Source organism: Gossypium hirsutum, chromosome A02 (assembly GCF_007990345.1).
Source record: "Gossypium hirsutum isolate 1008001.06 chromosome A02, Gossypium_hirsutum_v2.1, whole genome shotgun sequence".
NCBI lineage: Eukaryota > Viridiplantae > Streptophyta > Magnoliopsida > Malvales > Malvaceae > Gossypium > Gossypium hirsutum.
The window spans coordinates 1915522-1938075 of NC_053425.1; the positions used below are offsets into that span (position 1 = coordinate 1915522).

Genomic DNA, 22554 nt, shown 5'->3' on the forward strand with positions numbered 1-22554 from the left:
TTTATCATTTTGGAACCAAAAACCCTACTTGTCTTTTTGGTGATGTCCTTGTATATATAGATACAAATAGGGGTAAGCAAAACTAGATCCGATTCAAAAAAAATCGAAAAAAGTTTAAATTCCGAGTTAATTGAATCTAGTATTTGAATTATTCGAGTTTCAGTCGAGTTGAATTTTACAATTTGAATAACTTGAATAATAGATTGGTGTAAATACCCTTTTAACCCCTGTCAATTTTGAAAATAAGCAAACTGATCTCTCTCTTAACAAAAATTACAAAAAATATTCAAATAATATTAAAAATTAAAAAATAAAATATTTATAAAAATTCTAAAATTTATATTTTTTAAATAATTATAATTTTTTAAATAAATTCTAAAACAATAATATTGGGACATAAATAAGTTAATTAATATTCAAGTTTATAATGCTATAAGGATTTTTTTTAAAGTTTTAAAAAATATGTGTTAGAAGTTGTGTGACCAAATTCCTATTAAAATAAAATACAAGTGATAAGATAAGGTGATCTACGAGAGCGAAGGCCGAGGGTTGCACAAGTGAAATTCGTATGGAAGTTTATTTCATCTATTTGATGTTGATTAGAATAAGGTGTTTTAACTTTACTGCATTATTATGTTTGACTTTGATTAGAATATGATTTTACAAACTTATAAATAAACGTAGTCTATACTCCTTTTGTATCATTCGAATTCGACATAGTGAATTTTTCCAGATAAAATTCTAGGTATTCTTTTCTCTCTTTGTTTGCGATTCACTGTCATTATCAACATTCTATTTTCACAATATAGTTTCAAATTTATGTTCTCTAACATGAAATTAGCTATACTGTAATAAGATCTTAATTTGACATGTTTAAGTTTTTATTTTAACTCAAACAATTTCACTTAATTCAACTCGATTCGAATTTCATTCCACTCAACTTGATTCTAAAAATTTCAAATCGAGTTAAAATGATAAAATATGACTCGTCAACTCGATTAACTCAAAAAAAATTTCACTCGATTCAAACCGATTCAAATGATAATACGAAATTCAAAGGGAGGGTTCTAGTAATGTGTTTGATTTTGGTCTTCCTCTTCAAAGAGAAGGTGTAGGAAATACATATGGATATCATTTTCAAGCCTATTTATTTATTTCTTTCCAATTTGATGGCTTTTACTCATTTCTAATTTTATAAGAAAATTATTGGTGATGTATGGCCAGGGTTTAGAAGCTATTTGTCCTATTTTATCACCATCCAATGGCAGTCCCCAATCTTTATAGAATTGGGTCTCAAAAAGTGTGAAAAATGGACCATAGTTTGGGTTTAGAATGATTTGGTTTCCTAAGGAAGACAAAACCACAAGCTTCTTGTTTTATGGTCTCTAACCGAAAAATAGGATAAGATACCAAAAAAAAGTTAAATTATTCCATTAGTCCTTGTATTATATATAAGTTGTGTATTTAATCCTTGTAGTTTAATTTGATCATTTTTATTCACTGTGCTTTTCAAACTTTGGAATTCCAATCATGACCAAACAATGGCTATTAAATTCAATAAAGTTAGCTATTTTTCAAATTTTTCTGTAGTTAACATATTATCATTACTCCCAGAAAAGTCAATTAATGGATTTGATGATGATTGATCACATCAAGGTTGAAATTTCGAAAATTGGTAAGTATACATATTATGAATGATCAAATTGAAGAATAGAAATTAAACCTACAACTTTACGCATAGTACAAGATTAATAGTAAAATATAACCAAACAAATTTAATTATTAACATTTAGGTTAGAATTGAAATTTCAAAAATTAAAAAGGACTAAATCTACAACTTACGTAAAGGAAATATATGAATACATTAAATTATTAGCATGTTAATTAACATGATTATGATATAAAAATACAAAAATACAAAACGAGTATGTATATATATATATGAATATATTGAGTTTGATTATAGACATACTTCTATGATCAACTTGAGGGATTGTCCCCCTATCCTATTGACACCAAAACCGAACTAATAAATGATCTAAGGCTTCAAAAACAAGTGCATATCTTTATGTGGCTTTTCAATAAATCTTCCATTCATGTCAATTTTGTGTAATAAACTTTGGGTGGTCCATCATATCCATTATCATAAGAACACCCACAAATGAGATAAGAAAAAACAGAAGAGAAGTGGAAATTCAGACACAAGGTTATTAATGGTGGTGTTTCTATGTCTGTTGAATGCCATAGTTTGGAACGTGGGAACGACATGGATAGCAAACAACATGTTGGCCATGATGTTTGTTTATGTACTTCAATGTGTACACGTTATTACTTGCTTTCGTGTTCCCTTTTGTTGCCAAGAGAATGGTATACAAAGGAAATAAATACTACGTTTACTTTTTGGGAAATATTAGTTTTTGGAGCTAATAATGTCTTAGGGTGGGTTTGGATGGGCGATTGGGTGCGGTGTGGTGCGTTTAGCTTACTTTTTGTCTCACGCTACAGTACCGCTACAGTATCTAATCTCACCGCCATCGCTGTTTTTACACTAACCGCAGGTAAACGCACTGCCCATCCAAACTCACCATTAGTTTTTTTGTGAAAGCGAACGTTTTGAGTTTTTAAGTATTCAAGCTTAAATCTTTTATCATGTAGAATTACGGTAAGTGAGATTTCATCTCATCATGTATATATGTATGTATGCCATGTATAGATTTTTTCCGATTCTTGATTTGCTGTGTTGTATATAGTTTTATGAGTTTGCGTGTTACTCTTCAATATTGTCTCTCAACTCAACGATTTTTTTATGTTCGTATAAAATATAGAATAAATCGTATATGATGAGATTTGAACACAAGTTAAGCATTTCAATCAAACCCATATTTAGTTTTAATGTCAATTTTTAATAAATTTATCACATAGTTAGTTTCACCCACATTGTGAATGTGTCATAATCAAATATTGATAATGTTGGTATCACAAGTTAACTCTATATTAACCCAAGATTAATGACAACACCATGATATAGAATTGTAGTGCAATTAATATTTTTAATTTGATGTATTTACATGTTTAAATGTTGTTTTACTTTAACCTAATTTCTTTTAATATAGTAGATCTTGCATGTGTTATTATTAATAATTAACTTTAAACTATATGTTTTATCATTTATTATATGTTATTTTTAAAAACATTTTTTTATTCTAAATAAGTAATTTTCATACACATACGTGTATGACAGAATTTCAAATATTTTTACTATATTATATATAAAGATGTTTTTGTTATTATACTAAACTCATCCCGACTTAGAACCGAAGTCTTCAAAATAAAACCAATCCCCGCTTGACCCGAAACTGGTCTCGATAAGAGAGAAGTTCAACCTTAGTGGGCGGAATCCGTATCCGAAGATCTACTTTGAAACTCTCAAAAAATGTCTAAAGTTCTTCTAAAGCATTAAGACATTTTCAAGAATAAACAAAGGCCACTGTTTTTTTTTTTTTTTTTTATTTTGGCTCATTCAAGATGGGTTGCTGGCATTTATTCTAGGTTTTAACCCTAAATGCTAATTTAGCGATGGTAATGGATGGTGATTTTTGCAGATATTTGATTTACTTTTTTTATTATTATTATAGATTTGAGTATTACATATTATGTAAATAATATGTCTAGTAGCTTGTTGGGGTAATTATATGTTTATCAACATTGCAAAGTGAAATAACACTTTAAAAAAGGGTTTCCATATTGAATAGATGAATTTTTCTATATTATATACACTTTTTTTTTAAATTTACATATGAAATTATTTAAATAACCAATCATTATCAATAATTTATATGATCTTTTTAAGTTTCTTGCACTAAGAACTTCAAATATTATTTTCTTCTGCAATTTATCAGTCGAGCCTTATCTTGACCAGCACAACCTTATTCGTTCATGGGACACTTTAGTCGACCTCAACACTTTGAACATGTATGGGGTTGCTATCCTTTTGTTGTTGAGATTGTATATTTTATGGGTGTTCTTATTTTTTATGTGTTGCTGCCTTGATATTATATCTAAGGTAGAAGAAAGAAGATTAAAAATATTAAATTTTAGTCGATTGAATCTTAGCTCAGTTGGTATTGGTATTGTTATTACTGAACAATACCAATACAAATTGAGCTAAGATTCAATCGACTAAAAAAGGACGCGGTTTCGAGTACGCTGAAGCGTATTATCATCATTTTTAAAGATTAGGAAGAGAATATAGATAATTCTAAACATTATATTAAAAAACAAAAATTAAATATCAATGTGACACTATAATCCCCTCGATAAATCAGAGAACCAGAGACCAACATCACAATGCCCCACTAATTCTTGCGAATAGGCACAACCTAATAAGCACAAAGATGTGGTATTTAATATTATTATTCATTCAATTATTTTTGGTAAAAATAATAATAATTATTATAAAATAGCACAAAGATGTGGGATTTTTCAACATTGCAAATTATTAAAACTGATACCAACTTGTCATTTTCTTATAAAATATTTATATTATTCATAATTTTTTAAAATTTAAAATGAAAAATATTACACATTCAAGTGTGTTTAAATCAATGTTTTATCGCGTCTATTGTTTTATACAATGATGAAGTTAGGAGGCTGGCAAGTACCCTAACCTCCTTAAAATGATAAATTTTTAATTTTATTTTTTTTATAATTTATAAAATTTTAAATTAGTAATAGTAAAAATTAAACTTTAACCTCTAAAAATAATAAAAAATTAATTTAACCTTTTAAAATTTATAAATATATAAAATATTAAAATGATAAAATTATATTTTTACTATGTAAAAATATATAATTTAATTCCTGCCATAATTTTTTTATATAGATACATCAAACACATTTCCTACCTCAATCGTTGTAGCAGCCCATGGATTTATTTTGGGCTCTGCAAAATTTCCCCAATGGACCTAATCCATAATTTAATAATTTGGTGCAATACATTTTTCAAGAACAAGGCTTTCGGCTGTTTTCTTTTTCTTTTTCAGGAAAGAAAATGCATTAGTGACGTGGTCGAAACTTTAGCTTCATTAATACGTATCACTCTGGGACACATGCACATGCTTCAACTTTTTGAACCGGTTATGACTGGAGCCCAATGCAGATGCATGCATGCTTTAACTGGTGATCCAAGTTTAGACCAGAAAAACATGATCTATGCTGCACATCACAAGTTCCCAGCACCATGATGCATACCAGATTGTACATATAAAAGTGGTAGTAGATGCCCGAAGGCAGACATTTTTACCTTCTAAAAATTCGATTTACGGTAAAATTGATTATATTACTAAATTTTTAGTTTAATAGCTAAAAATCGTTTAATTAAATTATTCGATTCAATTTAATAAATTATAAAAAATTATAAAAAGTTAAAAATAAAAAAAATTAATTTAATCATTGGCAAGGCGTAACAAGGGGTTTAGTAAGGATTTGACTCCTTTTAAAATAAAATTTTTTTCATTTAAACCCTTTTAAGATTTTTAAAATTAGTAAAAATAAAATTATATTTTGACCCCCTAAAAATAATAAAAAATTATTTAATTCTTTAAAAATTATAAAGAATAGGATATTAAAATGATAAAATTATATTTTTATTATCGTAAAAATTAAATTTGTGCCAGGCCAAGTGGCTTGACCTATGGATAAGTTTACACTACCGTTGCATTCGTTAAAAAGAAAAAGCTTTATAACCTGAAAGTGAAATTATCAAAATACTCTTATTTATATTACTTATTTAAAAAGTATATAAAAAAGTTAGACTAATTTATATTTTATGTATCATTATATTAAATTATTTAAATATCATATATAATTATACTAAATTATTTAAATATAATCTATTATTATATTTTATTTTTTAAATTACTTTCATTAATTTTATAAATAATTTATATTAATTATTGAAAAAATATTTAAAATTTATATTTGGTATTATAATTGTATTTTTTTTAACCTTATTCATGAAAGTTGGGATTTGACGAATGAAGCTCTTCGAATTTAACTAATTTGATTGGTTTTTTTATTTAATTAAATAAATTATTAAAAATAAAAAAAAATTAGTTTAATAGTAGGTTAAAATGATTCTAATCAACTTATAATAATTAGTGAATTAATTAATCTATTCATGTTAATTAAATTGATATTTTAATTAATTTTTGATTTAATCCGTTCAGTCTGATTCAAATAATATTGATAGAGTGTTGTTAAAAATATAAAAATATTCATATACTTTATATGATATGAAATTCATATTATCATATTTAAAAACAGCCACTTGTCAATTTATTGATGCAGCTGTCCATCTCCCCCAATCATCAATGCCAGAATGTAAATCCTTATCAGCATTCCAACAGTGCCCGAGACGATAAGAATTCTCCCCACTTCCATCGTCTTTTTCTTTTCCACAAATCACTGTGTCTAAAATGTTCACAACAGATTACTATTCAACACTAAATTAACCCCACATTAAATAACACTTCAATATCACTGTCCATAACGCTCCTGTGTGATGTAAATACCATAACTCATACAAGTTTTCCGGTAAAAGTAATATAGAAATTTTATATTAAGGGTGAGATTTTATTTTATTTTTTATTTAAAAAATAAGTAAGTTAATTTTTACGCGTTAGACTAAAAAGTAAATTAATTATTTGTATTAAAATTTTTATTTATTTATACTGTTAAAGATGGACGTGGCTGGCAAAATAATCAAACTGTTACAAATAACGTGTTATGTGTATCTCATACTAACGTATAATGACCAATTTTTAATTGTCAAAATCAATGAAATTTTAAACATTTACTCATTAATTTAATGTTTAATAACTAATTCATCTGTTGTCAAAAAAAAAAAAACTAATTCATCTATTTTTTAAATGATAAAACAAAAGATGATCCTAGTTTTAATATGATATTTTTCATGGTACTTTCAATGTATTTAGTGGTGTTAAACAGTCTAAACACGTAGGGACTAGAGCACTCGTTTTGCCACCTTAGCCGCAGAGTTTTTGCAAGCATTGCTTATAACTTTCAACGACCTCAACATTGTCGTCTAAGCGATAACACTATAGGTTTCATCTTACTCCTGATTTGGATTTAAGTCGGTTTCCATCTGTCATTCAACCCTTTCTATTGATTGTTGTATTTACAATTTTCCAAATATTCTATCATATCCCTAAATATAAAAGAAATTGACTTAAAATTTTAAATATTTTTTAAAATAGACATATATTTCAAATTTACCTAACAAACCAATGCCTAATTATGAGAGAGGAGTGTGATGTGATTCTATGTTATTTTATATATACTTTCAATAAGATAATGATAAATCAGATTAAAAAAATTAAAAATTAAAAAAAAATTAATTTATTATTATTTTATTAAGAAGAAATAAAAATAAGATAAAATTACAGTTTTATATATTAATTATAGAGCACCAAAGCAATCCCTAACGATAAAAGAAGAAAAAACAAAAAGTACCTAATAACATCACAATACTGCAAAGAAAGCAGCTAGCTGGAAACAACTAAAAACATTACATCAGTACCAGATGCGGCAAGCAGTTGATGCTTGTTACTCGTGTGTTCTCCCCGGTTTGCTTGTGTTGTCACTCAACCACCTTAATTTGCGTGTCGAGAACACGAAACAGTACACACTCACTCATTACATGACCCCATCACTCCAGTTGACACTTGTCTTTCTTTCAGTTTTTTGTTTTTCTGCTTGTTTATATTATATTATATAAAGAACAACCCATATATCATATTATCATCAAAAAATAAGGTGTAGCAGCAAATTAGAGATATGGCGAAAGCTGAGGTTGTAATTGTTCTGTCTTTGTTGTTGGTGACAACAGTGGTTGATGGGTTGGGAGGGAGGATGAGGATAAACGATGTGAAGAAAAACAAAGAGGTGCAAGAGCTTGGGAGGTTCTCGGTGGAGGAGTATAACAGGCGGAGCCAAGGGCGGTTGCGTTTCAGTTTGGCCAATGGTGGGCCGTCGACGGCGTTGGTTTTCTCTCAAGTGGTGGGAGCTGAGAAACAGGTGGTTGCTGGGATCAAGTATTATCTCGAGATTAAAGCCATGCAAGGTGGGGTAACCAAGACCTTTGAGTCAGTGGTTTTGGTTAAGCCTTGGGTTCAATCCAAGGACTTGCTTAAATTTTCCCCTTCTACTCATTAAAAGGAGTAGTCTTTTTCCCTTGTAATCTTAATTAATAAAGCGTTTGAATAAGAAAGTATGGTAATTAACTGCTTGTATGTCAGAAATTCTGGGGACTGGGGTTATGGTGAAGATGATTGATTCAAAGCACAAAAAATTTAACATCATGTAAAGATGCTTTGTTTATTAAATGAATTAGAAGCATATCATCAACATGCATGGCTTCTTAGACCAAGTGAGTAGCATTATCTGAGCCTTTTATCTTAGAACAATCTGATCATGCCTTGCTGTCAATGATCATAGGTGTCCTCTGTTCCTGTTTTGCTTCATTTGCTTGCTGTAAGTTCATCTTTGCAAATATGTTGCCATAAAATTGTGCATCCTTCTTGTTATATTCCCTCATTTTCTCTTTCAGGACTCGGTACCCCATTTTAAATTCCCTGGTGTCAACAAAACAAACATAATTTAACTCCACTGCAATGACAACAATTGTAAAAACAATGGTTAAATCACTTCTTTTGAAACAAATGTGAGAACAGTCTAATTTAAATAAAAAATTCAATTACTTAATTCAAAACTTAACTTGGATTCAGATCCCAAATAGTAATTTAACTCATAAAACAACTACCTGTATATATTACAAAAATGCCCCTATTTCCCTACTGCAGCAAAGCACACATTTTACCTAGAATATGTGTATAACAGTCATGTTCATGTACATCCAACAGTTTGCATTAAAAAGATACCTGTTACCAGGGTCAATCTCCAGGGCCTTTTTTATAACAGCCTCTGCCAAATCCAAATCAACAAGTTGAATATAAGCTTGAGCTCTCCTGTATAGTGCTTTCACATTCCTACTTTCAAGTTCCAATACCTAAAAAATCGGGTTTTTTACCCAATATTATAAAAAAAAAATTTATACACCAAAATAGATTGTCAGTCAGATTAATTACGAAAATAGTATATTTTTTGGGATCGTGCCTACCTGATAGGCACAACCTATTATTTTATTATTAATTTTTTTTTGTTTTAAAAAATTATTATTATATTATTTTTAATATTTATATTAATATATAGATAAAAATACGAGTTTTATACGGATAAAAAAATACCCGAAACGGGTCGAGCCTGTCAGGTAGGCACGACTAGTCATGCCTAATAGTCAGGCACAACACCCACATTTCCCTTTTCTTTGCATTTTACAAAAATTGGTCTTATATCACTTTTGGTCCCTCTACTAGGCCTAAAATTAAAATTCAATCTTTATACTTGAATTTCTACAGTAATATTTGGTCCTATTTTTTATAATTTTTTTCCAAATAATTAATATTGTTAATTACTCTGTTAAAGTTTTTAACGTGTTTTTTTAAACAAAATATTAGTTTAACAAAACAATGATATGTTAAGCTGTAATAAGTTTTAAATAATAAAATTTCTAACAAAAATGTATTTCAACTTAACATATCATTGTTTTGTTAAACTAATATTTTGTTTAAAAAAACACGTCAAAAATTTTATAGAGTAATTAACAAAAATTTTAATACAATTTTGTTAGAAATTTTATTATTTAAAACTTATTCCAACTTAACATATCATTGTTTTGTTAAACTAATCAAAAATTTTATAGAGTAATTAACAAAAATTTTAATACAATTTTGTTAGAAATTTTATTATTTAAAACTTATTCTAACTTAACATATCATTGTTTTGTTAAACTAATTTTTTGTTAAAAAAAACACGTCAAAAATTTTATCAGAGTAATTAACAATATTAATTATTTGGAAAAAATTATAAAAAATAGAACCAAATATTATTGTAGAAATTCAAGTATAAAGATTGAATTTTAATTTTAGGCCTAGTAGAGGGACCAAAAGTGATATAAGACCAATTTTTTGTAAAATGCAAAGAAAGAAAAGGGAAATGTGCAGGGTGTTGTGCCTACCTGTCAGACACGACTACCTGACAGGCTCGACCCGTTTCGGGTATTTTTTATCCGTGTAAAACTCGTATTTTTATCTATATATTAATATAAATATTAAAAATAATATAATAATAATTTTTTAAAACAAAAAAAGAAATTTAATAATAAAATAATGGGTTGTGCCTGTCAGGTAGGCACGACCCAAAAAGTATACCATTTTCGTAATTAATCTGGCTGACAACTTATTTTGGTGTATAATTTTTTTTATAATATTAGGGTAAAAAACCCTAAAAAATCACACGAGCCTTAACTATCAGCATAAGTGAATCAGCAGTTTACATCTCCCAACAAGACAAGCTCTAGATGCCCCCATTAAAGCTATATTACCTTAGTACAGAGCTCCTCAGCTTGCCTGTAATCTTTGAGTTTCAATTGGCAAGCTGCATTGTTGAGATTGCAAGTTACTTTTAGCAACTTACTTTGTTGCTGCTCCTCATGATTGAAAGAATAGTCATGTTCTATGTACCTAACAGCCTGAAACAAAAGGAATTGTTGTCAAATGGTCGAATCAAAAGTAAAAACAGTCTAAAACAATTTGTATAAATGGCAAAGTTCATGGTGCATAACTTTACCTTCTCATATCTTTTTGATGCTCTCTCAATGTTACCAGCCCTGAATAATACATTCCCTTCTTCTTTCTTCTTCCCAGAAGCTTCAATCTTTTCTGGTGCATTCATTTCCCATGATTCTTTCTCCTGCAACCATTCATTATCAACATTTTAGACAGTGTCAGCGCCTATGTTGCTCAACTTCTTATTTTAAAGTACTCCTGTCTGACATATGGTTATGAGGCTATTACATCCAGAGATTAGTGAAAGTATCATGAAAGTCCATGTAATAGGAGTTAGATTGCATTGTACATTCTTTACTAAAAAATGAGCAAATTAGCATTTGTATCTTAGATTAAAAGTTTCATCCAGTTTTACTTGTTAAAAACTGGTATGATTGATGAAATAACTAGACAATTATATATGGCATGTCACGTGTACCTCATGATGACGTATAGGGACTAGTTTTTAACATTAAAAATTGATAGAATTTTTAACAGAAGGACCAGTTTACTCTTTGATCTAACGTGCAAAGACTAATCTTCTCATTTTTTGAGTAGAGGGTACGAAATGCAATTCAACTCCTAGTACAAGGACTTCTATAACATTTTATATCAAAAGATCCTACAAATACATGAAAAAAAAAAACAAAGAAATAACTAAGCATACTCATGTTGGGCACATACACACTTGACATGGAAAATGTGCATCAGAGGTTGAATATATACACTAACCTTCACAAATGAGACCAACTCAACCTCATAATACACAGTTGAGTTTGCAGGAATAACAGCCAACTCCTGCTGTGATTAGGATGAACCGAAAGCGTATTCGGGCTGGATAGTGATAAGTGCATGTTCTCCTTTCTTCATGGTCTTCACAGTTTTTTCAAGACCATCAATTACTTGTCCTGCCACAAATGTCATCCAATTCAAAACAACTTCATACAAAGACTAAGTATGAAACAAATGTGCCTATGTGATGAGATCTTATAAAGAACCAAATAAGGATGAAAACTATTATTACCTTCATCAACTTTGAACTCAAATGACCCCTCATCATGACCCTTTTTCACAAAGATCATCCCATCCTCCAGCTTCCCAATTAATTTCACTAGCAAAGAGTATAAAGAAGAGTTATGGAAAACCATTTAAACAACTACAGAATGTAATGAGATAATAAATTCCAAAGCCATGTTACCTTGAACCATTGTTCCATTATATGGACGAAGATAACCTTCTCCTTCCTTCAAGATCTTCTTCAATATCTTCTTGTCCTTTGTGATATGGGCAACACTCTTCCATGAAACCAGTTCAAGAGCGATATGGAGGGTAGCGTTCGGAGGAACAGCACCTTCACTGTCAACTGCTGACCTACCATCCTCACCAAATGCATCTATATTCGAAAAAAGGAGTCACCCCTCAACTGAGTTTTCATAGTGTTCCACATAAGCCAATAAAAGCATATAACGGAATTCATCTTACATTGTGGTTTCACGGTCAGCAGAACTTGCTCCCCTTTCTTCATTGTTTTTACAGCCTCTGCAAATGCAGGGCAAAAATAGCCTGCATGGTACAGATTTCGACTTCTTATTTAAGCTTGCGGAATTCGTTCACGATAAGTAAGAACATATAGTAAAGAGGAATCACACTTACCATCTCCAACTGTGAACTCCACCCCATGAGATTTTGAAACCAGTGTACCATCTTCTAAACAAACTTCATACTTGATTGTCATAAACACAAGACAACCACTGTAAGTGTTGGTGCAAGAGGCAGCAACAAAAGAGAGAACAAGAGCACAGAACATGAAGCAAGGTGCAAGAAGCATTTTTACTTGCTCACAAATGTGCAGCAAGGGAGCTAATGGCTGATAGCTCATTCAGCTCATTCATTCAACTAGAAAAAACATACATTTATAGTCAAATACATCACCAAATAGTCAACTAACCCCACTAATCAGCATTGGGACTATTAAAACATTGCTTGTACACATAAACAAGCCACCTAAACTAGTCATTCAACACCTAATGCATCAAGTTGTCATCAACTTGTCCATTTTAAACTAGATTAATTAGAATGAAACTAAAGAGAAACCTTGCTGTTACAACAAGCATATGTGCTGCAGCATGTCATCAAGCTGCATGCACTTCAACCACAAAATGTAACAGCAGCATGGTTGGCCAATTTCCAATACTCCTCCTTGGACTCCATGCTGCAAATACCAGTCATTCATCAAGTTTTTTGAACTTGGCAGCTCTTAGATGCTTTGATTCAAGCTGACCAATTCATTTTCTTCTTGCACAAACAGTTCGTGAGTATAGTAGCTTGCCTTCATTCTGCCATTTTGGCTTGCAATTCGACAGGCTCACACTTTGCTTACTGTCTTCAAGAGGCTTGCAACTATACAGCACGCATTGAGCTTCCACATGTTGCTAAGCTCACACCTTTGACAGACTCACATCTTTGCATATTGTCTTCAACAGGTGTCTTCATTAGGCTCGCACTTTGCTAAGTTTGCAGCTTTGACATCTTGCTAAGCTTGCACATTTGGAAAGCTCACACCTTTCCTTTAAACTCCTCCTTCAGCTTATTCAAGCTAGTTTGGGGATCTTATAAGTTTGAGCCGATATTATCTTCTCTACAAGCAGTCCTTAATGACTTGCTTGTGCTTTGACAGCTTCTTTCTTTTCAACAAGCAGGGGAAGCAAAATCAATGGTCCCGTAAGACATAGGCTCTGATACCAATTGTTGGTGCAAGAGGCAGCAACAAAAGAGAGAACAAGAGCACAGAACATGAAGCAAGGTGCAAGAAGCATTTTTACTTGCTCACAAATGTGCAGCAAGGGAGCTAATGGCTGATAGCTCATTCAGCTCATTCATTCAACTAGAAAAAACATACATTTATAGTCAAATACATCACCAAATAGTCAACTAACCCCACTAATCAGCATTGGGACTATTAAAACATTGCTTGTCCACATAAACAAGCCACCTAAACTAGTCATTCAACACCTAATGCATCAAGTTGTCATCAACTTGTCCATTTTAAACTAGATTAATTAGAATGAAACTAAAGAGAAACCTTGCTGTTACAGCAAGCATATGTGCTGCAGCATGTCATCAAGCTGCATGCACTTCAACCACAAAATGTAACAGCAGCATGGTTGGCCAATTTCCAATAGTAAGCACACAAGTTTTGAATGATTTAAACAGAAAGAGGAAATAAATCCTAATATACCAAATACTTCATCCAAATCTTTGGGGTTCTGCCGTTTCTCCCCTTCAACAAGTATTTTCTTGAAGACTCCTCCATCTTGGCATATATCCTTGGCACTAGTCCAAGAAATCAGCTCCACATCAAATTGAAGTGTTGCATTAGGAGGAATAGTTGGAGGTGATCGGGATTCACCATATGCCAACTCGGGTGGTGTTGTGAAAGTGGCATTTTCACCTTTCTTCATTGTTTTGATACCTTCGTCCCATCCCTTGATTACTTGTCCTGAAAACCATGGAGAGCATATCCATGGTTTTGTTCAACTAGGTAGTTATAACCTGTGATTCTTCAATGTCATAAAATTGTATTGAAATCGGATTTGAGGTTTGATCCTCTAAATATTGGAAAAACTTAAAAAATATTAACCATATTCGTGTTAGGCACATAACGCGTATCCCCCTGACTTTCAAGCTCAAGTCCATATAACATGAGCTATAACCTTTCTGTTCAATGCATCAAGGAAAACCATCTGCACTAAATACAATTTAAGTTAATAGAAGATGAACTGAAAATGAGATAAAAAAGGTTTATTTACCAAGGCCAAGTTTGAATTTAAAAGGAGTTCCCCTATCAAGACTGGAATCAAACTTGGTTCCATCAATCAAAACTCCAGTATAATGCACTGCAAATGAAATCAAAATAAACCCATCAACTCAAAAATATCTAAAGAAATCAATAGAACAATGAACAAAGAAGACGATCCCCCCACCCCACCATTACCTTCAACTTCATCCCCATTTTCGGGAGTTTCCCACCCTTCACCTTCCTTAACCAGCTTCTTCTTCAAGCCATCGTTCCCAATATCTTTCTCCTCACCCGCTTTGAGGATGGGGTTAATCGAGTCATCCTTTTTTGCGGTTTCTTCCATGTTGGTTGCTTTTGGGTAATCCAAGTCGTATTTCTTTGGCAAAAAGCTTGAAGATTGGTTTTCTGGGTTTCCTGAGCGATGTAGAGAGATCCGAGTCTATGAGAATATAAAGGTGGCATTGAGATGAAACAGATAAACGACAACAGAGAGAGTTTGTATTAGAGTTGTTCCCGCTAACGGACTGAATCCTAGTTCTTGAGTTTTCCCTCCTTTTTGCGAGCAGTTGACAGTGTCTTTCATATTTGGCCTTACAATCCGGTAGTCGTTTATTTTTGGTTAAATTCTACTATTACTCCTTATACTATATATAAATTGTGAATTTAGTTTTTATATTTTAATTTGATAAATTTTAATTTTAATTTTACAATTTTAGTCCTTACCTAAATGGTAGTGGTTAAAGCCTATTGATAATTTTTTTATTTTAGTCTTGTATATACATAAAGTTAGTAAATTTAGTTTATATTCTCCAATTTAATTATTCTCGGTCTTTATTTTTTTTAAATTTTAGAATTTCAAATTTGATGTAAAATGACAGACATTAAATCTATTAACTTGAATTTAACGAGTATTATATGGAAATAAAAAGTTGCATGGCAAAACTTGGATTTTATGATGTCATAACATGTTTTATGCATAAGATTTTGGAAATGACAAAACTTAATGAATTTAATAATTATCATTTAGTTGAGATTAAAATTTTCAAAATTGAAATTATAAGGACTAAAAATGATCAAACTAAAATACAGAGTGAAAAAATGTCCGGCTAAGTTGTGATATGTCATGTGGCCACAAGTTTAGTACACATATTGGCGCAACAATATGAACAAAGCAGAAAATGCTAAAATGAACACAAACAAATTGGTTACTTAGTTTGGTGCAACAACTAACTCTACAAGACCTTACTTAAAAAAGAAATCCATTACTAAATTCACTCTACAAGTAATGATTTAAAACCCAATCTCTCATAAACCTCGTATAATTGCAGTCTCACTCTAATACATTTAGTACGGACTCTCCACAAACCTTTCTTACAAAAGACTATTAACAAATCACTCAAAGATGAACAAAATACTCTCACGTAAAAGTTCCTTACAATAATCATATATGCTTTCTTTAAATTCGTTATCCTTACATCCACGAACCAATCATGTATATGTAGGTTTCAAATATTCTCAAAATTATTGTCAATTGCAAGTCTTATGTTTGGATTAGGACTCTCCGAAGCATGCTGTCAAGATATAAGGATAATCAAGAATAAAGACTTTTCAAGAATCATATTTTGAATCTAACTCTTTTAATCGAAGTCTTTTTTAAGTGTGTTGCATCAACTTATAGATATCCCTGTATATCTCATATTTTTTTGTTACTTATAATGATAATACAAAGTCAAAAATAGCTAATGTATAATAAATTTGTGGTTTGACATATTACAATAGATAGAACAACTTGCTACTCAATTTGATTCAAAATTGAGATTTTATCCTACCTTCAAAAATAGTAATCACATTATTTCTTCACCTATGAAAAAAGGTAGTGTTCTTTCCACCCATCTTCATCCAATTAACCCTATAATGGTGTGCCTAATAAATATAAATTTGTATTATTAAATCTATATGCATTGTTTAGTTTAGTTAGGCATAAGATATATATATTGTAGATATAAGAAATCTATGTGAAGGAGGTGGTGTTGAAAGTCGAAACTGGTTTATTCTCTATGGTTTATTCTCCAAGGTAGAGAGTCAAATAATGAAGGTGAAAAGGTGATGATTGAAAAGAATAAATTATCACACACTAGAGATCATACAACTGAGCAACAAAAATATCAACAAGAGTGTAATAAAATAATAAAAAAATAGAACCCTCCTCATCGTCATCCAAGAGAAGGAGACAATTCATACATTTCAATTCCCTCATCTCTCTCTCTCTTCCGATCTCTTTTCCCATATTCTCTCAACAAACTACCACTTCGTCACTTTCATTGTGTGACTCTCTGTCTTAGAGGGTGAATCGACATTCGACGTCCACCATTACCGTACACTATTTATAAAGTCTCTAATTGAGCTGGAAAATTTAAAAATAATATTTTTTAAAAGTAAATTAAATATAAATATTTAAATAAAAAATAAAATTAGGTTAATTTGTTCAAAATCTATCCTTCCATGTAGAGAGAGATTAGATATTTATTTTTGGTAGAAAAATATAATCCAAAAGAAAAATGCTGATGTGTCGTTAGAAGAATGGAAAGCGCATAACCTTCCGTTATTACAAACCTTCCCTTTAAATACTCAAATTTAAAGCTCAATTCCACTTATCATTTCTCTTTCAATAAAACCCAATTTTCTTTTCGCTTTGGTTCTCTCGGTGACCCCTTTCTCTCAAATTTCTCTTGGGGTCGCCCAAAATCATAAAAAAAGTAAAAAATTTCTTAAAAATTTCAACTTTTTCATTCAATTTCTAAATTACTAATCAAATTTAATCCGAAAAAACCAAAAAAAAATTTAAGTTTCTTTTTGTTTTTTTTTGTTCAAATAACTTTTTCAACCATGTCGGAGATGGCGAACACTGATCCCGAAGGGATTGACGCCGTACGGATGACGTGGAATGTTTGGCCACGTACTAAAGTGGAAGCGAGCGCCTGTGTTATTCCGTTAGCCGTTTCCATTGCTCCGATCCGGTCACACCCGGACATCCCGACGCTCCCTTACGCGCCTTTACGCTGCAAGTCCTGTTCTTCCGCGCTCAATGCTTTCGCGCGCGTTGATTTCACCGCCAAGATTTGGATCTGTCCGTTCTGTTACCAGCGCAATCATTTCCCGCCGCATTATGCGATGATCTCCGAGACGAACCTGCCTTGTGAACTCTACCCGCAATATACCACGGTGCAATACTCGCTTCAAGCGAATCCCGATCCAAACAACCCTTCCAATGTACCTCAATTGCCGCCGGTGTTTGTGTTCGTGTTGGACATGTGTATGATCGAGGAAGAGCTTGGTTTCGTTAAATCGGCGATGAAACAGGCTCTTGGGTTGTTGCCGGAACACGCGCTTGTTGGGTTCGTTTCGTTTGGGACTCAAGCGCATGTTCATGAATTGGGGTTCTCGGATATATCAAAGGTCTATGTTTTCAGGGGTAATAAGGAGATTTCTAAGGAACAAGTGTTGGAGCAGTTGGGCCTTGGTTCTGCTGGGCGGCGGCCGACCGCTGGATATCCGAAAGGCCTGCAAAATGGGCACTCCAATACCGGCGTTAACCGGTTTCTTTTGCCTGCTTCCGATTGCGAGTACACCCTCAATTCGGTGCGTTATTATTTATGTGGTGGGAAATTCATTGGTTTTTAAAATATTTGATTTTTTGTTTTTGTTTATCGAAGTGCTTGGTTGATTTTAATGTAGTTGTTGGATGAGTTGCAAACGGATCAGTGGCCTGTACAACCGGGAAATAGGGCGTCGAGGTGCACCGGAGTGGCCTTAAGTGTTGCAACAGGATTGCTTGGAGCCTGCATGCCTGGAACTGGTGCTAGGATTATTGCTTTGGTTGGTGGTCCATGTACTGAAGGGCCGGGGACGGTAATACCATTAAATTATGTACCGAATTTATATAGCTGATATAATGCAGTTATCGTTTATTTCTAATGAATTGTTTGATATTATGGATGTACACGGCATCAATAATACGTCATTGTTAATATGAACATAGTTTGTGTAATTAATATGGCCTTTTTTTATTTGTGTTAACGTACTTGGTTGTCATCAAGATAATACTGATTGTATGATTTTGCAGATTGTTTCGAAGGACTTGTCAGAACCTGTACGTTCACATAAAGATCTTGATAAGGATGCTGCACCATATTTTAAGAAAGCAGTCAGATTTTATGATAGCCTTGCAAAACAGTTAGTCAGCCAGGGTCATGTACTAGACCTTTTTGCATCTGCACTTGATCAGGTCTGTTTTGGCCACCTTTTAGGTTGTTTAATCATTTTTATGTTCCTAAAAGGTGCAAAGTGCAAACCATTTAGTCTAAATGAAGTCTAATAACTTCAGCCAGTGGTAATCTTCATGATGAATGGGTCTGATGTGTTCTCAGGTTGGGGTTGCTGAAATGAAAGTTGCAGTTGAAAGAACTGGTGGCCTTGTTGTTCTAGCTGAAAGTTTTGGTCATTCTGTATTTAAAGGTTCTTTCAGGCGTATGTTCAAGGACGGAGAACAATCTCTTGGCCTATGTTTTAAGTTAGTTCTTGTTCAACATTTTAACTTCATTTCTCTTAAAAATGATTATTTATAAACAACTATGTGGATGCTTTATTAATTAGTCAACTTCCGTTTATATTCCAGTTCTTGTTGACCTTGTCTTATTTATTTGAGTTCTAGACTTTCCAACCACCTGATTTTCCTTATATTCTCCTTTTACCCATTTCTAGTGGCCTGCTTGAGATCAACTGTTCAAAAGACATCAAAATTCAAGGGGTCATTGGACCTTGCACTTCTTTGGAGAAGGTTGGACCTACTTAATAATTTAATAATGTATCTCACTCTCTCTAAACAACACACTGAATTTACTTGTATTTAAGCTGATTACTACGAGTGTTGCAGAAAGGACCTAACGTCTCTGACACAGTCATTGGTGAGGGGAGCACTTCAGCATGGAAAATGTGTGGCCTTGACAAGAGTACATGCTTGACGGTTTTATTTGATATTTCATCAACTGAGCGATCAAATGCCCCAGGAACGGCAAATTCACAGCTTTATTTGCAGTTTCTTACAAGGTTTGCTGCATGGACTACTCAGCAGTGTCGAGTTTATTTTCTTTAAAATTAAATATGTTTGATTTGGGTTTTATTTGTTTGTTTAGTAATATGATTGTGATCTTGTTTATCTTAATTACAGTTATCAAGACCCTGAAGGTAAAAGAATGCTTCGAGTTACTACTTTGACAAGACAATGGGTAGACAGTGCTGTTAGTACAGAGGTTAGTTTGGATTATCTCAATTTTGTAGTTTTTGTTGTTTAAATTGTCTTAAAATAAATGAGAGGCAAGGGTGTTATTTCATTTCTGCCACTTCATCCCATATTGTGTTTTTTAAATAAGGTCATGCTTGGTCACAATTAAGAGGACTATCTTTTTGTGTTTGGGGGTGGTAGGGAGTCTTGAATTTGAATGTTGGTAGGTCAGCTAACGTGTATAATTGTCAATTCCATTTGTTTCTTGGTTGATTTGTTCTAACAGTAATAATATCTCCTTTCTAGGAATTAGTACATGGTTTTGATCAAGAGGCTGCTGCTGTTGTAATGGCAAGAGTAACTTCTCTGAAAATGGAGATGGAGGTAATTTGAAACGCCTTCTATTCAATTATTTACTGTTTGCTCTATTTTCTTATTAGAATCCACTTTCAACATATAATTTATTTGCTCTATGTTGCCTGAGGTACCAGGTGCAAAAAAAGTGCTTGCTTGAGTGAAGTAAGGCACAATATGTTTAAATGCATGTTTTTGTATGTGTGCCTTTGTTTTCTCTGTGTGTGCATTTATCTGTATAATAAATTTAAGACATAATTATGGTAATAAATTCTAAAGAGTGGTCCAATTTATCCTACGAAATATGCCAAATTTTCTTCTTCACTTGTTGGCTAATCTGCATGATTTCCTTGTCTCCTGTCTATTGTTGAATACTCAAATATTGAGAAATAGATAGTTTGGTATTATCACCGTTCTTACTAGAAAATGTACAAATAATGAAAAAAATTAAAATCAAAGAAATCGAGGAGAACTTTAATTAGGCAGTCCTTTTTTTGTACCTATTGCCTAACAAAAAAGCGTTACTAGGCGCAGCAGGTGTCTGTCCATTTGAGGATTTTTCATGGTCAAGGCCGAAGGTGCAAAGCGTTAACAACACTTTTTCTCTGTACTCGCTTTCATCCTAGCCCAGGCCTTCCTGGCTTGCGATATTTTCTATCAATTGTTGCTTCTAATTAATTGTTTATTGATTGCCACCCTTGCTTAATTATTGCCTTTTGTTTCATTTAGGATGGGTTTGATGCTACACGGTGGTTGGATCGGAATCTCATTCGAGTTTGTTCCAAATTTGGAGAGTATCGGAAGGATGATGCATCATCTTTTACATTAAACCCTTGCTTTTCTTTGTTCCCTCAATTTATGTTTAATCTACGACGGTCACAATTTGTTCAGGTACCTGGTTTAAAAAATAAAAATAAATAAAAGGCCTTTTTCTTGCCTATTTTTGTAATATGTAATTGACCTACACTCATATATGGCTCCTCTCTTTTCCTTTCTGTGACAGGTTTTTAACAACAGTCCTGATGAAACTGCCTACTTTCGAATGTTACTAAACAGAGAAAACATTACAAATGCAGCTGTTATGATTCAGCCATCATTAATATCGTATTCATTCAACTCGCTGCCTCAACCAGCATTATTGGACGTGGCTTCCATTTCAGCTGATCGTATTCTCTTGCTAGATGCATATTTCAGTATTGTTATATTCCATGGTATGACAATAGCACAGTGGCGCAACATGGGTTACCAGAGTCAGCCTGAACATCAGGTGTGCTCATTTTGTGTTCATACCACATAAATGTAGAGCTTAATTTTCAAAACATTACTATCATCATGTGCAAACGCGATATCTGGTGGCATGATTTTGATGTCTAAAAGCTTATTTCTTTCAACAGGCATTTTCACAGCTTTTGCAAGCACCTCATGTTGATGCCCAAATGATTATTCAGGAGCGCTTCCCTGTCCCTAGATTGGTTGTATGTGATCAACATGGATCCCAGGTCAGTATTTTCATTGTTATATCCATTTGTCTTTGATTATTCTCCATTTCTGGTTCGTCGAACCATCTTCGTGTTTATCTTCAATCTCTAGTTACATTGACCTCTCCCTATATTCTTCCATGCCAAGAGCTTATTTTGGTTTTCCTTGTACAGGCAAGATTTTTGTTAGCAAAATTGAACCCATCAGCAACATACAATAATTCCATTGACATGACTGCCGGATCAGATATAATCTTTACAGACGATGTAAGCCTACAAATCTTCTTCGAGCATCTCCAGAAGTTGGCCGTGCAATCTTGATTGTATAAAACAGTTGAACGACGTAAATTTTTGTACGTGAAATTCTGTCAGTGTGGGTTCCCCCCAATTTTACAAATGAGAGGTCCAGTACCTTCACAGTAGTTCATCGGACAGGTGCGGTTAAGGCAACAATGAGGTCATAGAGAGTTTGAGAATATTAGTTGAAGGAACCCGGTTTCGTCATCGGGGACCGATAAGGAACATACTTGACAGAATTTCGATTTTGTTATTGGTTTTGTATACAATCAGATCAAGTGAGGTGGCAGCCTATGTGTTGTATATATGGAATTTTCAGGTCATGAATACATACCTCAAAACTAGGGGTTCAGAGACTTGTATAGATGGGGAAGGTAAATGAAGATGGGGTTATTTTTGTTTTGTTTTTATATGTCTTGAGTTCACAGTTCAAAACTTTAAAGCATCCAAAGTTAAATATGAATTTTATGGTTGGTTTTTTTTTCCTCTGCTTTCTTTTGATTTCCTTTTATTATTTTGCATTTCTTACTCAAAATTCCTCAAGCAAAAACTATTGTATAATGCCTCAAATCTTATGTAGCTAAATTTAAAACGAAAATA

General features: G+C 32.4%; 2 protein-coding genes and 1 pseudogene across 2 annotated transcripts; 2 read left to right on the forward strand and 1 right to left on the reverse strand.

Annotated features, from left to right (window-relative positions):
* Positions 1-7615: 7615 nt before the first annotated feature.
* On the forward strand, positions 7616-8427 carry LOC107927502 (cysteine proteinase inhibitor B). Its single transcript, XM_016858582.2, has one exon. The coding sequence runs from the start codon at positions 7858-7860 to the stop codon at positions 8233-8235; it is 378 nt and encodes a 125-aa protein (XP_016714071.2). The 5' UTR covers positions 7616-7857; the 3' UTR covers positions 8236-8427.
* A 64-nt stretch (positions 8428-8491) lies between these two features.
* Positions 8492-15022, reverse strand: LOC107927382 (peptidyl-prolyl cis-trans isomerase FKBP65-like; annotated as a pseudogene).
* A 2176-nt stretch (positions 15023-17198) lies between these two features.
* LOC107927474 (protein transport protein SEC23) lies at positions 17199-22437 on the forward strand. The gene is made up of 12 exons (XM_016858540.2): positions 17199-18183; positions 18280-18453; positions 18668-18829; positions 18972-19114; positions 19306-19381; positions 19478-19650; positions 19772-19853; positions 20132-20209; positions 20909-21070; positions 21183-21446; positions 21574-21678; positions 21832-22437. Exons 1-12 carry the CDS (start codon positions 17431-17433, stop codon positions 21976-21978), a joined length of 2319 nt encoding a protein of 772 aa, XP_016714029.2. The 5' UTR covers positions 17199-17430; the 3' UTR covers positions 21979-22437.
* The last annotated feature ends 117 nt before the right edge of the window (positions 22438-22554 follow it).